The sequence below is a fragment of the Cervus canadensis genome, chromosome 14 (assembly GCF_019320065.1).
Source record: "Cervus canadensis isolate Bull #8, Minnesota chromosome 14, ASM1932006v1, whole genome shotgun sequence".
In the NCBI taxonomy this organism is placed as follows: domain Eukaryota; kingdom Metazoa; phylum Chordata; class Mammalia; order Artiodactyla; family Cervidae; genus Cervus; species Cervus canadensis.
The window spans coordinates 8,404,983-8,423,080 of NC_057399.1; the positions used below are offsets into that span (position 1 = coordinate 8,404,983).

At 44.0% G+C, this 18,098-nt stretch overlaps 2 protein-coding genes across 8 annotated transcripts in view; one reads left to right on the forward strand and one right to left on the reverse strand.

The window, feature by feature from the left end:
- Positions 1 to 13,379, forward strand: part of TEX10 (testis expressed 10) — a 45,785-nt gene extending 32,406 nt beyond the window's left edge. For all 3 annotated transcript variants that reach the window (XM_043486636.1, XM_043486638.1, XM_043486637.1), the window contains 4 exons: positions 4,662 to 4,742; positions 6,501 to 6,682; positions 11,769 to 11,979; positions 13,164 to 13,379. In XM_043486636.1, the coding sequence (XP_043342571.1) occupies positions 4,662 to 4,742; positions 6,501 to 6,682; positions 11,769 to 11,979; positions 13,164 to 13,277 (588 nt within the window). In that variant the 3' untranslated portion in view covers positions 13,278 to 13,379. The remainder of the gene's footprint in view (positions 1 to 4,661; positions 4,743 to 6,500; positions 6,683 to 11,768; positions 11,980 to 13,163) is intronic.
- Positions 13,380 to 13,877: 498 nt separating this feature from the next.
- Positions 13,878 to 18,098, reverse strand: part of INVS (inversin) — a 124,003-nt gene continuing 119,782 nt past the window's right edge. For all 5 annotated transcript variants that reach the window (XM_043486634.1, XM_043486633.1, XM_043486631.1 and 2 more), the window contains 2 exons: positions 17,429 to 17,500; positions 13,878 to 15,017 (listed from right to left, as the gene is read on the reverse strand). In XM_043486634.1, the coding sequence (XP_043342569.1) occupies positions 14,842 to 15,017; positions 17,429 to 17,500 (248 nt within the window). In that variant the 3' untranslated portion in view covers positions 13,878 to 14,841. The remainder of the gene's footprint in view (positions 15,018 to 17,428; positions 17,501 to 18,098) is intronic.

An 18,098-nucleotide genomic window follows, 5' to 3' on the forward strand; every position in this document is an offset into this window, starting at 1 on the left:
GTATTGAAAGTAGGGCAGTTAATAACCTTGCAGTGGCCTCTGAGTGTATGTGTGTTAGTCACTCAGTTGTAACCAACTCTTTGTGACCCCTGGACTGTAGCTTGCCAGGCTCCTCTGTCCATGGAATTCTCCGGGTAAGAAGTGGGTTGCCATTTCCCTCCCTGGGGGATCCTCCTGACCCAGGGATCAAACCCCAGCCTACTGCATTGCAGGCAGATTCTTTACCATCTGAGCCACCAGGTGTTCAAGTGAAAGGAAGAGATGTGTATCTCTTACTTGAAACCAAAAGCTAGAAATGATTATGAGCTTAGTTGAGGAAAGTGTGTTGACAGCCAAGATAGGCTGACAGCTAGACCTCTATGCTGGTTAGCCAAGTTGTGAGTGCAAAAGAAAAGTTCTTGAAAGTAAAAGTGCTATTTCATGAACACAGGAATAATAAGAAAGTGAAACAACCTTATTGATGGCGTCGAAAAAGTTTGAATGATCTGGATAGAAGATCAAACCGCCACAACATTCCCTTAAGCCAAAGCCAAATCTCGAGCAAAACCCTGATGATGATTTAGTCGTTAAGTCACATCCGACTCTCTGCAACCCCATGGACTGTGGCCTGCCAGGCTCCTCTGTCTATGGGATTCTCCGGGCAAGAGTACTGGGAGTGGTTGGCATTTCCTTCTCCAGGGGATCTTCCTGACCCAGGGATCGAACCCGGGTCTCCCGCATTTCGGGCAGATTTACCGACTGAGCTACAAGGGAAGCCCTAAAACTCTCATAAGTCTCTTCAATTCTCTGAAGGCTGGGAGAGGTGAGGAAGCTGCAGAAGAGTTTGAAGGTAGCAGAGACTGTTTCATGAGGCTTGAGGGAAGAAGCCATCTCCGTGACATGAACCTGTAAGGTGAAATAGCTGATGGGGAAGTCTCAGCAAATTATCCCGAAGATCCAGCTAAGACAACTACTGAAATAGTGGCTACACTAAATAATAACAGACTTTCAGTATAGACAAAACAGCTTTATACTGGAAGATAATGCCATCTAGGGGACTTGTCTTAGCTAGAGAGGAGTGAGTGCCTGGTTCCAAAGCTTCAGAGGACAGGTTGACTCTTGTTAGGGGCTGATGCAGTTGGTGACTTTAAGTTGAAGCCAGTGCTCATTTACCATTCTGAAAATTCTAGGACCCCTAAGAATCATGCTGAGTCTGCCCTGCCTGTGCCTATGAAGGAAACAGCCTGGTGACAGTACACCGTGGTTTACTGATGATTTTAAGCCCACTGTCAGTTTTTTTTGTGCTTGCTAGCACAGCATCCATTCTGCAGTCCATGGATCAAGGAGTCATTTAGATCTTTAAGTTTTATTATTTAAGAAATACATTTTCTAAAGCTATAGCTGCCATAATTAGAGATTCTTATGATGGATGTGAGCAAAATAAATTGGAAACTTTCTGGAAAAGAGTTCACCTTGTAGATACCGTTAAGATCATTTGTGATTCATGGCGAGAGGTCAAAATATCGATATTAACGTGAGTTTGGAAGAAGTTGATTACACCCTTCATGAGGAGTTCAAGACTTCAGTGGAGGAAGTAACTGCAAATGTGGAAATAGCAAGAGAACTAGAATTAGAAATGGAGCTTGAAGATGTGACTGAATTGCAGATATCTCATGATAAAACTTTGAATGGATGAAGAGTTGCTTCTAATGAATGAGCAAAGAATGAGCAAATGAATTTACTCCTGGTAAAGATGTTGTGAAGATTGTTGAAATGACAACAAAGGATTTAGAATAGTACATAAACTTTGATGATAAAGCAGTGTCACTCATTGACCCTGACATTTTTGAAAAATCAGTTCAGTTCAGTCACTCAGTTGTATCCAACTCTTTGTGACCCCATGAATTGCAGCACACCAGGCCTCCCTGTCCATCACCAACTCCCGGAGTTGACTCAAACCCATGTCCATTGAGTCGGTGATGCCATCCAACCATCTCATCCTCTGCCGTTCCCTTCTCCTCCTGCCCTCAATCTTTCCCAGCATCAGGGTCTTTTCAAATGAGTCAGCTCTTCACATCAGGTGGCCAAAGTATTGAGGTTTCAGCTTCAACATCAGTCCTTCCAGTGAACATTCAGGACTGATTTCCTTCAGGATGGACTGGTTGGATCTCCTTGCAGTCCAAGGGACTCTCAAGAGTCTTCTCCAATACTACAGTTCAAAAGCATCAGTTCTTCGGCGCTCAGCTTTTTTTATAGTCCAGCTCTCACATACATACATGACCACTGGAAAAACCATAGCCTTGACTACATGAACCTTTGTAGGCAAAGTAATGTCTCTCCTTTTTAATATGCTGTCTAGGTTGGTTATCACTTTTCTTCCAAGGAGTAAGCATCTTTTTTGCAGGACAGTTACTTTGTAAAATTTCTCAGTTCAGGTTTATTTCTGCATGGTTAAATCAGGTTATACAGATGTGGCAGGAATATGACACAAGTGATGCTGTGGGTTTCTGATTGCACCTTGTCAGATGGTGCAGGGTTTGGATTTGTCCCATTAAATGTTCACTTTGCCCACTTGAGTAAGTGGTATCTGGTCATTTTCTCCACTCTATTTTTTCCCCTTTAGTAATATTTTGAGTTTTGAAACAGTGTAAATGTCATTTCTTTTTGGTCTTCTCTTTTATTCATTTATTTTTATTAGTATTGTTTCTTACATTTTCCAGTGGGATAAAATTCCTTACCATCTTTATTGATTTTGATATTCATGTTTGCCATGGTCACCTCCTGGAAGCAAGCGTCTTTGTTCTTTTGACATGTCCTCATATTTCTCCGAGTACTGTTGACCTTGAGCAGCACAGGTTTGAACTCTGCAGGCCCACTTATATGCAGTTTTGTCTCAGCACTACGTTACCACATGGACCCATGGCTGAATCTGCAGATAGAACAGCCTTGGAGGTGGAGGACCCACTGTGAAGGTACGTGCAGATTTTCAACTGCACGGAGGGTCTGTGCCTCCAGTCCCCTCCCCATGTTGTTCAAGGGTTAGCTGTACTACCTTTATTATATCACAGATTGTTTCAGATTCATGTTGTATTTTCCCTGTCCCAGCCCAGCAATCAGGTATTTCTTTAAGAAGCCCAGTTTTCCTTTAGGTGGAGACCAGATTTTAGGAAGCACTTCTGGACTCTTGTAAGTGTGTTCATTGCTATTTGATGTTGCTGTTCGCAGATCTTATCAGTGAACAGAAATCAGGAATTCAACACCATGGGGTTCATTCTGGCTTTCTCCTTTCCCTCTTGTACCTGCTTTTTCTGATGGTGAGAAACCCGACTTCCATTTACTTAGTATATTTACCTACTTGGTCACTTCCTCTGTCTGTGGCCTTCTCCTTTTGGTGCCACCCTTTTCCCTGTGGGCGTCTTTCTTACCCATTTGAACTCCAGTTCCTGGGGACAGAGCACCTGTATTTGTTAACAGATAACTGACGCTGGGCCACTGAAGCTCTTGCATCGACTCTAGCGCTGATGTCTAGCTTGGCCTTACGCAGTAGCTTTAGAACTGACTCGTTCAGGAGAGGAGGGGAGGCAGAAGGGAAAAGGAGGGGATTGAGTGATCATTTATCATTGAATGGGCCTTTCAAATATATTTACCTTTTATGAATGATAATAGTCACTGTGCTCATTTTGAAGTAGGAAGATGGCATTGAAAATATCCTGTTTACCTTGTTACCTACAGGTTTAAAAGAGAAGACAATTGCCCTGTGAAAACTCTGGGTGGGATCACTCCGCAAGAGGTTTTATAGAGACATAATGCAGATATTGCTGATTTTTGAGGATTGACAGTACTCTTAAATTTATCTTGACTATTCTTTCTTTTCTTAGAGTCATATTCTTCTTTCCACTAGCCTTATCTTTGTCTCCCCATGGGATTTTTCGCCATACTTCATTTTTGGTACTGCACTCCCAGCAGCTTCTGGAGTCGTGTTGGGATTCTCTGAAGGACTTGATGCTGTCATTCTGCTGCTTGTTTTCTTGAGATCTTAGAAAATTAAAAATACTAGAGATTTTGATTCCCATCTCATTCATATTTTTCTTCCTTACAGACTGTTCTTTTACCTTTAGGGAATAAGAGGCAGCATAATTTGCACATGGCATTTCTGTTTTCTGGATCATGTTTTTTTCAGTGATGTATTTTTCCACCAAATGGGAGAAGGCTTGTGTCAGCTCTTTGTTTGCCTCACTGACCTATTGGGACGTAGGCTCCACCTGGGTAGATGGTCAGCTACCCGAGGGCTGAGACAGAAGTTCCCCATTCTTTCACTCCTGTGCGTAGCGCCTGGTAAGACTAGCTCAGTGTGTGTGGCAGTCACGCAGCCGTGTCCGACTCTCTGTGACCCCATATTCTGTAGCTTGTCAGACTCTTCTGTCCATGGAATTCTCCAGGCAACAATACCAAAGTGAGTTGCCATTTCCTTCTCCACAGTGCTCAGTAAGTATTTAATAAATGAATTATTTAGAAAGTCAGCCCATATATATGAGGATTGACTGTTTGATGTTTCCATCTTTAGAGTCACTTTTTGTTGAGTTTCTTTCTAATACGTAGAGCAGGTAGGTTTAAAACAAAACGACTGGACCTGTTTCTGACCTACGGTGTTCTGACGTGGTGCTGGTTCTCCCTTCCGACAGACGGTCTGTCACAGTTTCCTGGTCGTCCCCGTCCGAAGCCAGAGCTTTGACGTCCTGCAGACTGCCATCAGTAAGCATTTGGTAAATATACCTAACATTTTTTTGTTACACAAAAAGCATAGAGATTCACTGGTTAAGATTTGGTTTGCCATAATCAGGGAGAGAGTGAGTGTCCAGGAATCTAAGCTTAATAATTTCATGGCCTCTCATCTGTGGTGAGAACTGAGAAATCTGGGTTAGTTTGCTGGCTGTTGCTAATCAATTCTGTGACCTTAGGGAAATACCCCGCTTTTCCAGGACCTTACTCTCTACATATGAGCAATGAAAGACCTTAAAATGATACCTTGGGTCTTTCTGACTTGAAATGCTTTCATGAACATGTGTCTCGTGTCATACCTAGAAGGGGTGAAGTGTGGAGTAGGGCTTAAACCTACTCTCTGGAAACTGTGAGCTTAGCTCTGAAACTGACTTGTCTTTTGGCCTCTGGGTGTCTCTTGTTCCCATTGATATTGAATTCTCATTAGGTACTCCTGGGTTTTGCTTTTCACTTCCTCCAGCCTTTGGTCTTTGACTTTTAGTATAACGATATATTCCAGTGCGAGGGAGCGCCCCCAAGGCTTTCCTCAAGGGACTGCCACTCGTCTGGATGATTTTTTAGGCACGTGCATACATACCCCCTGTTCTTTACTTCCCTCGAGCTGGAAGACTACCACTTTGAATTCTCAGTACGCTTTTCTTTCTGCTATCAGACTTCCAATCCATATACATTGTATCTCCAAAGATCCCCATCTTTCTTTTTTTTAACTTCCACTCTAGAAATGTATGCCCTCCTTTGATTACATTCACTATTCCAAGATCAGCGTTCCAGTCAGTCTTGGTCACTTTCTTCAGACAGCCTGGTAGAAAGGTTAAGACCTCAAGAGCCTGCAGACTATGATTACTCAACATTTGCTTGCGGGAGATTTTAACTCTGTATACTATTACAGTTACAAGTTAGAGTCCACCTTAATGACTATTTATACAGTAGAGTCCGGTGAGCTAGTGCACCATGATGTTCCCTATCCGGGTCTGGGGCAGTGAGGCAGTCAAGAGTAGGTACAGTGTTACATTACTCCAGTGCAGATGCTTTTCTCTGGTTATGTCTGAATGACCGGTCAAATCAAAGGGCAGGGGAAGGATAATTGTAAAATGAACTCTGGTTTGTGCATTTAATTTCCTGGGAATGGGGGTGGTGCCGGATTAGCATTTTCCGGTTTGAATACTCAGGATCATGTAAATGTGGTTGTTGGTATCAAGATTTTCTTTGGATGCATGAAATAATCCTTTTAAATAATATTTCTGGCCAACAGTAGAAACTGTAACATCTAGAAAATTTAAGAGACTGTCTTGAAGGGGATTGCGGGGGATTGGATTGATAGTATTTCTTGAGTTTAAATATTTTCAAAGTCATTTCACATAGCAGTTGTCAGAGGAAAACGGGACCCTAAGAGGTGGTGGGTGGCACAGCATGTATTGAAGTTATACTAATTCCCACCAGGAGGAGGAGGAGTGTAGTCGTTCAGTCAGTCCGACTGTGTGACCCCGTGGACTGTAGCCTGCCAGGCTCCTGTGTCCATGGGATTCTCCGGCAAGGATGTTGGAGTCTGTTGCCACTCCCTTCTCCAGGGGATCTTCCCAAACCAAGGATTAAACCTGGTCTTCCACATTGCAGGCAGATTCTTTACCATCTGAGCCAGCAGTACTGATGGGAGGTTAACTGTCCAGGTGATGGTGCTTGTTTTTGTGCTGGGGAGAAGGGCTGTTGTGAAGAGGTCGCTAACCTCAGTTTTCTCTGCCCAGGTCGGGCTGACTGTGATCCCCGACAGCACAGCCGGCTGTGTCTTGGGCGTTGTCTGTAAGCTCCTGGATCACACCTGTGTACTGAGTGAGGCCCTGCTGCCCTTCCTGGCTTCTTGCTGCTACAGTCTGCTTTATTTTCTGCTTACTTTAGAGAAAGGAGAAGCAGAACATCTAAGAAAAAGGTAACAGTTTTGTACTCTTACACTTTTAATTTTTTTCCTACTTGTTCAACTCCCTTCAGTCAGTCAATCCATAAAAGATATTTCCAAAATCTAATTCTTTTTTAGAGTTTGTATATCCCTAGCTACCTGCTGCTTTGTTCTTCTGAGAGTCCCGTTTGTGATGTGGTATAGCAGTCTTAGTTTTTGTTTTTTCTTGTAAGCTACAAATTTGAAAAGTTAAATGGTATTATAGAGTTTCCTTAACTTTGCTATAGATCTGGCAAGAAGAAAATTCTACATTTTACAAGGATGGACTTACTAATACAAGCCTCTGTATTTTGTTTGGACTTGATTAGAACTAGCCAGAGTCAAATTTTAAATTCAGGGGTGTAAGGAAATTGTTCTAAGATGTTGGTGTTTTTAATTATTACTTTTGCTCCTATATAATTTTTAAGCTAAAGCTTCTAGGACAGTATGGAAGGTTTCACTTTCATTTTCAAAAAGTGTTGTCGTGCTTCTGTTCTTGTCGGTATGCTGTTAACAGTTCATTGCAGGAAAGTTTTTAAACAGTCTTAAGAGATGAGCACGTATAAGAAAATAAAAGTCATTCTGTCACATTTTGACATTTGCCTTTCAAGTCTTTTTTGAACTTAAGTGTCATAGAAATATGTCACACATATGATTGTATAAAACATTTAAATAGCTTAAAGAGTATAAACTGAACATCCATTTAGCCAAATTCCTAATTTGGTTTAGGAGTAGAACATCGTCAGCATGCACTCTATCCATGCCCTTTCCATAGTTAGATTTCTCTTTTACACCTCCAGAGATCACTTCTGTGTTAGTCGCTTTGCTACCTTTTTATTTAAAAATTTTATGTGCATTTATAAACAATTCATTTTTGTTTTGCATGTTTTAAGAGTTTGATATAAAAGGAATCATAGTGTATTTTTTGTGACTTGATTTTCATCATCATTGTGAGAGTTCATCATGTTGATTTAAGGATGTAATTCATTTTATTTCTCTATACCAGGAGTCAGCAAACTTCTTTCTATGTAAAGAGTCAGATGGTGAATATTTTAGGTTTTTCAAACCATAAAATCTTGTCAGAACTACTCAACACCCCCTGATCCTGTGAAAGCAGCATCAGACGATACTTAAATGAATAGGTGTGGCTGTGTTCCAATAAAATTTTATTTACAAATACAGGCTGCAAGCAGGATTGGCTGTGGTCTGGTACCCTTGCTTTGTAGTATTCCGTTTTATGAATGTACTATACTTACTTACTAATTGGGATTTTTCCCACAAAGTGTTGTGTGTATTTAAAACTTGTTAGATTTCACTGTTAGTATCCTGTAAAATTTACATATAAATAAATAGATCCGGTGGTACTTTTGTTACGCCTTATCAAACTTTAGGTCTCATAGGTCAGGAAAAGCCTTTGTAAATAGCAAGGAACTTCTCAGGGTTATAAAGATTTTATAATGAGCATCCCCATTTATGAAATAGGTATTTTGCTATTTGTCATTTCCTGTCACTTGAAATACAGGCCCCTTGTGATACACTTATGTTTCAGAAGTGATCTTAGTTTCTTAGAACATCCTGCTTTGATTGTGTGGTTGGACTGAACAAAATTCAGTGTATTTAATACATTTTGCCTGTTCAAAAATTCTGTTTTAAAAGTGTTTTGTGCCGGGCATTGGAGAGTCTCGATACTGCCTGGACCACATGCGTCTCTGGATGATGTGACTTGGGCACAAGGAGGGGTTGGCAGGCAGAGCCTTAGGCACTTCAGTTTCCCTTTGGGGCTCCTGCCCTCCTACACACGGTAATCGTGAGATTACAGATAGTGAGTGCCAAACTACTGGGAACTTTTGATTTCACAGTTCAGTTCAGTTGCTCAGTCGTGTCCGACTCTTTGCGACCCCGTGAATAGCAGCATGCCAGGCCTCCCTGTCCATCACCAACTCCCGGAGTTGACTCAAACTCATGTCCATCGAGTCGGTGATGCCATCCAGCCATGTCATCCTCTGTCGTCCCCTTCTCCTCCTGCCCCCAATCCCTCCCAGCATCAGGGTCTTTTCCAGTGAGTCAGCTCTTTGCCAAAGTACTGGAGTTTCAGCTTCAGCATCAGTCCTTGCAGTGAACACCCAGGACTGATCTCCTTCAGGATGGACTGGTTGGATCTCCTTGCAGTCCAAGGGACTCAAGAGTCTTCTCCAACACCACAGTTCAAAAGCATCAATTTTTTGGCACTTAACTTTCTTCATAGTCCAACTCTCACATCCATACATGACCACTGGAAAAACCATAGCCTTGACTAGATGGACCTTTGTTGGCAAAGTAATGTCTCTGCTTTTTAATATGCTGTCTAGGTTGGTTATAACTTTCCTTCCAAGGAGTAAGTGTCTTTTAATTTCATGGCTGCAATCACCATCTGCAGTGATTTTGGAGCCCCCAAAAATAAAGTCTGACACTGTTTCCACTGTTTCCCTATCTATTTTCCATGAAGCGATGGGACCAGATGCCACAAGTGCTAACCAAAAAATTGGGCTGGACCAATTGAGGTATTCTACACTGTGGCCACGGTACTCTGAAGAAACTTTGTTGCTTCCTGGACTCTGTGAATAAATGAAAGACCTGTTGTTCAGCTGAGCCCTCTGGCCTTGTAGATAGTAGTCTGTTCTTTTCTCTGGTTTTTGAATCTCTTCTCTTTGTTGTCTTGAAAGTCAGGTTATATCCTAGTGCTGCTTTGTTATTATTTACCCTGCTTGAGACTTATTCACTCCTTTAATCTGAAGACTGGGGTTTTTTTTTTTTTTTTTCAGGTATGGGAAGTACTGTTTTTATTTCTATTATCTCACCCACTGTTTCTGTTCTCTCCTAAAAACTCCTTTTAAACATAAGGAGCATCTGATTCTGTCATCTCTTAACATCTTCCATTTTGCTAATTCTTTAACCCTTCTGTTGAGTTTTTGTCAGCTGTTGTTTTCTCTTTGATCCGTTTTGCGTTTTTACTTGGCTCTTTGTCATTCTTGCTTATTCTTCATTCAGTGGTGTTAAATTTCTTATCAGTTTGTTTTGTTCGTTGTTTCCCTGGTGTGGGAATTCTCCCTTGTTTTGGGGAGCAGGTCAGGCTCTAGAAATTGTCTTTCGTGGGGATGAAGGAACCACCTCACATTTGCGTTGTATGACTTTCTCTGAATTCATCTGCTCTGAGAGTCTGTGGAGACCTCCCTATGGGGCAGTTTCCCGTTTGCCTTTCCCTGGCTTCCAGCTCTCTGCAGGGAGCCCGGTTCTAGCTCCCGACCTTCTATACCTGGGGCTGAAGCCTCGTCTTCCAGTGCTGTTGGCTGTTGAAAACGAGTCCTAAAACCCCACATCCATTTCCACGCCCCTGTGTATCTATCGGAGTTCTGTCAGTTTCTGGCACCTAGAGAGTTCACCGTTCTAGCTTTTGAGCTTGGCTGTATTTTTAAGTATATTATCCATATTTCTCTGTGTTTAGGGGGTGGAGGATTGGTTGGTATTATCTGACAAAAATATATCCGAAGTTTGCAGTTAGTGGAATTCCTGAAAATTATATATGAAATATTGGACTTTCATCAGTTCCTTTAGAGTGGTTTAGAACCACTGTTCTCTGTTGAGCTAAAATCTCAACTTCATTGGTCCCGGTTCTGTCCTAAATACTTTATAGTTAAGTACAGTTATTTTTGTACATGACAACTCTTAGAAAAACCTAAGAATGACTCTTCAAATGGTATTGCTTCCATCGTTTGTGGTTCCCTAGGTTGCCATCTTTTTGACCTGACAGTTTTAATTGTGGTGTGTGAAGGTGAAATTCTACTCATCCCTTCAGTATACTTAATTCGGTATGATGTAGAATCCATGAGTCCTTTTAGAAGTTTTGATCCACAGTTATTTGAAATCCACTCAAGTTCAAGTAGAAAATGAATATATTGGATCATTACAGTAGTGATTTGTTTAAAAAAAAAAAAAAATCCCTACAAAACCCCAAAGGGTAAGAATTGTGCAGGTACGAATTTGAAACCCAGCAAGAACCAAAGTGGCTTTCTCTAGTCTTTTCTCCTCTAGATTGTGTAGTTATCATCTCTGTGCCTTTGCCTCATCATTAACTGTGTCTTTCAGTCTGACTTTCTCTTGCACACGGCTGTCCTGACCTGGCTGTGCATGAGTCCACAGGCTGAATAAAGTGTCCAGTAAGAGGATCTGGTTGCCTTAGGATGGACCCAGTACCCACCTTTCATGTGTTTGCTGTGTGTGGACTTGGGAGGGAGGTCAGATGGTGAAAGGTTTGCTGCTTCTGTGTCTAGAGCTAGTCAGGTTTTCTTAGAATGTCTTGGGACTAGGATGGGTATGCACTCTTGAAACCGTAACAGACTAAGATCAGAGCCTCTAGCAGCCAGTGGGCTTTGCCTCCATTTAATTGCACTTTTCTAGACTGTGGTTAGACCATTTACCTCTCTCATAAAAACATTTTTGTTCCTGTTCTATAAAGTTACCAAAAGAATGATGCTTACTGAAATTTGGATTTACTATCTCTGGCCCATGATAGTTCCTTGACTGGCTATTTTCTCAGATCCCTTTTGGTTCCTTGTGAGTACATATTTCTCTGCAAATTTGCCCTGTTCTAGCACCTTGAAGCAGCTCAGAATCCAGATCAGAGGCTTAAGAGTTTCATGAGGTTCTTTTCTCTTAGCAGTGGGAAATTCTTTCCCCTTTGACCTTTGGTATTGTACAACGGTTGAGAATTATTCACTGGTAGAGAATAATACGTATGCACAGGTCTTTCTGTCCTCTGGTGAATTCTGTGTTAAATATGATCACTAGGGCTTCAAGAATGTCTTGCCCAGGAAAATGCTGCTTGCTAGGCTCTCTGAAACCCCTAAAATAGGGGAAGGCAGCTAATTCTTCACTGCATTTGCTTACTTAGCTCTCATGAAACTCAGTTCTTAACTAGTTTTGGTTTGTGGGGTTTTATCAGAAAACACTTTCTCATTACAAGGACACTGCTCAGTCTCGGGAAGTGTGGAAACGGCCGCTCTCCCGCCTGTGCCCGCTCGCTGACGTGTTTCTTGCTCTGCAGGGACAGGCTCTGGGGGGTCTGTGTCTCCGTCCTGGCCCTCCTGCCCCGCGTCCTCAGGCTGATGCTGCAGAGCCTGCGGGTGAGCAGGGCTGGGCCCGAGGAGCTGCCGGTTGTGGGCCAGATGCTCCGCCTGCTGCTGCAGCACGCGCCGCTCCGCACGCACATGCTGACCAACGCCGTCCTGGTGCAGCAGATCATCAAGAACATCACGGTGAGGAGCCGGGCAGGCCGCCCGCCGCGCGCACCGGGGTCACGGGCACGGGGGCGGCTGTGGGGGCCGGGCTCCTGCGCCTCGACAGGCCCCGGGGGAAGCCCAGTGTGGTGGTTTCTCAGGACTGCCCCTGGCGTCTGCTAACTGTCACTGATTCCAGAATCAGTGCTAAAAGCCTTAAAATACTCGAACTAAATTAAGGTGGCAGGCAGCTTAATTGGAAAAGGTACAGGCATCAGAGTCAGTCCTACCTGGATTGTGATACAGATTCTGTTGATTGTGGTGAGTTGGCAACTTTTCTTTTTTTTTAAACCTATCTGAGCTTGTTTTCCTAGCTTTAGAAATGGAAATAGTAGCAACTTTGTTGGGTTCTGTTGACCATTAAATGAAATCGTCCAAGTAAAGTGTATACTGTAGCTGACATTTATTAAGTACCCAACCAATATTAGCTGTCATTAAGGAACTTTAGCAGGTCTAAACTGCAGACCTGTTTCCGGTCACTGAGATAACTGGAGAGCGAACGAAGCCGCGAGCCGTAGGCTTCAGCTTTGTGATGGGCGGCTCTGTGTTCACCTGGAACAGGCAGCTGTTTCTTAAGGTTCATTCGGGTGTTGTGGTTTGGAGAGTTGAAGTGAGGTTTTTTGATTGGAGGAAGTTATTAATTGGTATATGTAATAATACTTCAGAGTCATAGACCTTATACGTGCATAAACATAGGATGTATTCTGAATCTCATCAGTAATGGAAGACGAAGCAGAATTCAGAAATAGAAGGAAGTCAAGAATTTGGAGAATCAGCCCATCTGTATAAGAATGACAAATTGAGTCCTGTAGAATTATTATTCTCAGTTGATGTTAATGCAGAGATCATGAGATTCTAGAATGCAAAAGGGCAGAGATACAGAGTGAGGGGTGGTTAATGGTGCAGTTCCATTAGTGCCTAGCAGAGGTGGGAGGGAAGCGACGCAATAAGAAACTGGGAGCACGTGTGCTGAGGATGAAGCGAGGAGTTTTAACTCCCTGTGGTAATTCCCCAGTAACAGGTCCCCTTGTCAGTGAGGTCTCCTGTGGTGGTGTAGAGAGGATGATGCTCCTGCGGGGACTCCTGAGATCTTGGTGGGCTGTGATAAAACCATCAGGAAGCAGTCGGGTGCCCCGCTCACATCGCTCTCGTTCCCTCCGCAGACGCTGAGGAGCGGCGGCGTGCAGGAGCAGTGGCTCGCAGACCTGCATTACTGCTTCAACGCGCACATCACGGGGCACCCCCAGGGCCCCGGGGCGCTGAGCGCAGTGTACTGAGGGGCCCTGCAGCGCCTCTGCTGGAAGCTGTTCATTCACATCTAATTTGGAAGGGAGACTGATGTAATAAATGTTTGTCATTAAAGCCGAACTTTTAAAGAAGCTGTTTATGAACCTTCCTTTGTACTGAAACAGGAAAGTAATGCTTGGGAGTTGCCATGGATGCATAGGCTGGCTTCTTGGACTAGCGTGTGATATGAGGTTAAGCATATACATCCTCATAGCTAAGTATATATAAAATACAGAACAATAATGTGGTACCTCCTGTTATATTCTAAGAAACCAGCTGAATCTTTGTGGCCCCATCATGGCAAACCTCATTCTGTGTCCTCAGTCCCAGTTCATTCAGACAGCAGCAGACTCGTGTTTGGTTTGGTTTGGGAGTGCTTGCTTCTATGGAGTTGTGTTGTTTACAGAGGATTTCTAGCAGGATTTCAAGACAGTACTCCCATTGTTGTGAATTTTCCTATACCTAAGTGGTGTTTGGTCTGAGCTGCAAAACTCTTAAAAAATTATTTTTCTACTAGTGATTATAATTTTTGTTAGAACCACTTTCACAATAATGATGTAATTAGCCAACTGTAAAAAAAAAAAAACACCAATGTTTAACACTTTATTGTTTCCAGTCTCTCACTGTCAGGGCAGGGGTGGCAGTAATCTTAAAACGGAAGCAGTCCTAGAAATACTTGTGAGCCTAATATGTCATTGTTTCTGCCTGTCTACATTCATAGTAGCTTTGCCCTTAAAAGATGAAGAAGCCCATAATCACTGATTTTATTTAAACCAGATGTTCTTCAAGAGCTGGAATGCATAGTTCGCACAGTGCCAGAGGATTGGCAGTTTGACGAGACGGCTCACCTCCGCAGGTCAGGCAGAAAACAGGAGGAGGGGCTGAGGCCCGGACTGGCAGCCTGTGCCTGCGCGATCCGGTCTGTAGCCTGCCGACCCGAGGCCTCGGTGCGGAGGTGCAGCCGCCGGCGCTCAGCAGGAGGAACGCCGTTCACAGAGGACATGGCAGCAGCCTGTGGCCTTCAGAGGCTGACACGGAAACTGTAAAATGTAAGCCATCAACACTGTACCTAGTATAGTCTTAGAATTTCTAAAAGCGAACACTGGGCCATGACTCTGTTCTAAAAATTATAACAGGATGTGGTGTCTGTAATGAAGTCCATTGCATTTGATTCCAGAAAAGTAGTGAGCTGAAGGCAGTTGCTGTGGGCCAGGCTCCTCCCCACCTCATTTAGGTTCTTCAGCCTGGAGCCAACAGTGCCAGGCTTGCACCAGCCGGCAGGCAGACGCCCCGACCCAGCAGGGTCCTCAGTGCTCACTTCTCTCAGTTCTGCGGAGACTCCCTGTTACACAGTCTTCTTTTCCAGCCCCGCGACGTGGAGGCGGGCGGGCAGCTCTGCACCGGTATGGGCCACCCTGGTCCTTTCAGAGCAGGTGAAGGACTTACAAAACAGTGCTGTGTGGAGCAGGAGGAAAACACATTTCTTTTCCCTTGTTAGCACATTTTCAGGCTAATAAGGCTTTGGGATATTAAAGCTGCCTAAAGTGTTGAAAGCTAATCCGAGAACTTGAAGTCTGCACTGGCTATTCGGGCCCCGCGGGCGCAGTCTCCCTCCTTAGGCAGTCGAAGCTTTAGTTTGTTTCTTGATGGGTTAGCTGATTGCAGGTTGTAAGAAAAATTCTGTGATCTTCCACTGTTCTCAAGGAGGTGAAGACACTGCAAGTTGCTCACTGTTAAATGACAGATAGATACTCAGATTATTAATGCTGAAGGGCAGGGTGGGGAGGAAAAGGGGTTTAGGTTTGGACTATCCATGGGACCCAATAAGGTGATGACTGGTTTATGGTAGAGACAGGATGACATCAGCCCCTCCTTTTCCATCCTCTAAAGATACTTGGCATCTTCTTAAGGAAGAACCTTGACCGTGAGGGGGCAGCTGCCTGAGGAGCTAGGACTGGAAGGTAGGTCTTCAAGTTTGCTTGAAATGACCACTATGATGCCGCGTTCTCTGCATCTCTCAACATGACAGTTAAGACAGGATGCTGCAGTGGCAACACCCGTCGTGGGCTCAACCCTCCACTTAGGCCAGGAGGCCGCCCTGCGGAGGCTGCGCTGCTGCCTGCTGCTCCTAGCCTGCTGTGAAGCAAAGCAGCAGCATGAAAGGCCAGTAGTGGTAAAAAGTTACAATGTTCTAATTTGTTACTCAGTGAAGCGGAAGTGAACTGTTTGGGAACTCGAATGCTTTCTGCCTGCTTTGCTCTGTATCAGGTCGTCTTGTTACCTGCAGACCCCTCTGTAGCTGGGCTGGGATATTCTACATTCATAGGGGGGACCGTTTTTACTAGTCCATGGTTATTCCATTCATTGGAATGGGATTTTTTTAGAGGAAGTTTTTATTTTAATGAGATGGGCCCCCAAATTTGGGACATTTCTCTCTCTATATATATATATACGTTCTCTGGCCCATTACTATGCTGCTGTTCTCTGTGGGTGTGGGTGGTTTGCAGGTGGGTGGGAAGACTGGGGAGAATGCAATTGTTTGTTTGCTGGACGCATGTAAAGAAACTCCAAGGAGTTTGTTTCTTTGGTTTATCCAGCTAACTTTCTATTCCTTTTAAGAGATAAAAGCACTACTAACACCTCTCCCTGAGTTGAAGGTTAGGAGCCACAATCTTAACTCAGATCTGAGCACCTACAATGTGCCCAAAAATGCACTAAACCTAAGTAAACAGTGAACAAGTCAGACATCCTTAACTCGATGGGATTCTCAAAAAAATTTAAACTTTTTAAAAACTTTCTGGCTGTGCCTCAAGGAATGTGGGATCTTAGACCCCTGACCTGGAATGGAACCCACGCCTGCTGCAGTGGAAGTGCAGACTGCCAGGGAGGTCCCTCAAAGCAAACATTTCCACTTAAGGTAAAGACTAAAACAAGGCTTGTCTTCCTTGGTTCAGTTGGCCGTCTGTGATGCCGTGTTGCAGAAACAAATATGTCCAAGTCATGCCCGTATTTTGTTTATTCTGTCTTTAACTGTGAGTCCTTTAACTTAAAACCTCTTATGCTGTTAAACATCTTCATTTTTAAAGATTTGATAGTCCTGAACTTTCTCGAGACAGTAAAATACCAAAATACCAAAAATGGTACGTCTTAAAGTAATTTTATCTAACAGTTGTTTTTGAAACTATTCCTCAGTTCACTCAAGATAACTAGACGTGTGTTTTTTTTTTTTCTTTCTTTCTTTTAAACCTAGAACTATGGCCTGATTCCTTTGAGTTTCTAATTGCCCTGATCAGCCTGCCTATATTACATAAATTCCCCAACTCTTATTAAAGCTTTGGTAGTAATTACTGTCCCCCCATCTCCAGATTCTCCCCCATCAAAAACTAAATGAATGTTAAAGTTCATGCTGACAGTCATTGCTCACCTCCCCAGCTGCACCCTGTTCCTGCCGGATGACTGGATCAGGGACTGGGGGGAGCGTGTTGCCATAGCCACCTACGAGCAACACTAGACCTGGCATTAGCTGCTGACAGCGCTGAACTTATCACCCACGTTGAGTGCTGGCGTGAGCGGAGGGGCCCTGAGCAAGGCATCTTGTGGCTAAAAAGAGAGTTCCCTGAACTGCTCCTGTGTGAGTGAAGGTGTGGACAGCTGGACCTGAGCTGGACCTGCTATTAAATACTAAATGTCCTGCTGAGGTGGCCCTAAAAGGCAAAACCAGAATTTGTAGTAAAGGGACTTCTTCCCATCTTTGAGGAGGAGATGGTGGATCTTAATGGGAAACCAAAACAGAACAAGAACTCCCAGGATGTTACTTTGGAGAATAACAGTACTTGTGCTTACCCCTCTTGTACGTGAACAAGTGTGGTAAAGTGATCAGTAATAGGTGCCATTTATTGTTTCTGCTGGAGGTAATGTTAAGTTTGGGGTTATAAAAATAACTTGTCTCTTCTGAACAAGAGATGTTTATTGTGGTGATAATTCCATGAAAGGGGGACCAAAAACATGCAGTCCTGAAATAACTGGCCATTGGAACCCCCTGGCAGTCTGCTCCATTGTCTCCACCTTTGGGGATGAAACAGAAAAGGGACGTGTTTCTCGCATGGTCTCCGTCCGCTTTGCAGTGCAGGGGCGGCCTTACCTGAGCTGAGGCCCAGCACAGAGGGGGCTTTTGAAGACCTTGTGGGCTGACGCACTTTCCCTTCTTGAGAACCTGAAATCAATCAACAGTTACCTATTTTTGACCAATGACATTGGTAGCCTGACCAAGCGCTGAATTGCTTACTGAGGAGAAGCCTGAGCTGCAGGTGCCCACCAAGACAAATTAGTTAGGAAGTGGAGAGCCACAGAGGTCCAGACTTAAGTCCGGAGATTCTGCTGCCACGGCCACAGATGTGTGTGTGAAGGTGCCTTAACTTTGCTCCCTCCAGCGAGGAGCGAGTCAGGCACTCGCAGAGCTGAAAGGGTCCCCGTGTGCAGCAGTTTATTCGCCAGACAAGCGTGTACTGTCGTGCGTGGATCGGGGGTGTTCCCGTAGACAGGGAGCTCTGCTATCTAAGCGCAGGGAAGGGCAGCACAAGGCCGGCAGGTCGACCTGGGCCTGGGATCCTCTAGCTGGAGAATTTAAGGGGAAAACGAGCAGTAGTCTAGAGAGCGTGCTGTGGTGAGGCTTCCGTCAGGAAGCCCAGCAGACGATCTCTTGGCAGTAAGGCACTCTTGGTTGAGATCAGAATGCTTCATGAAACCAATTCTAACCCAGAGTTGCTGCAAGGGAGGCATAAATATGATGAGAATTCTCTTGGTGCCTGGCT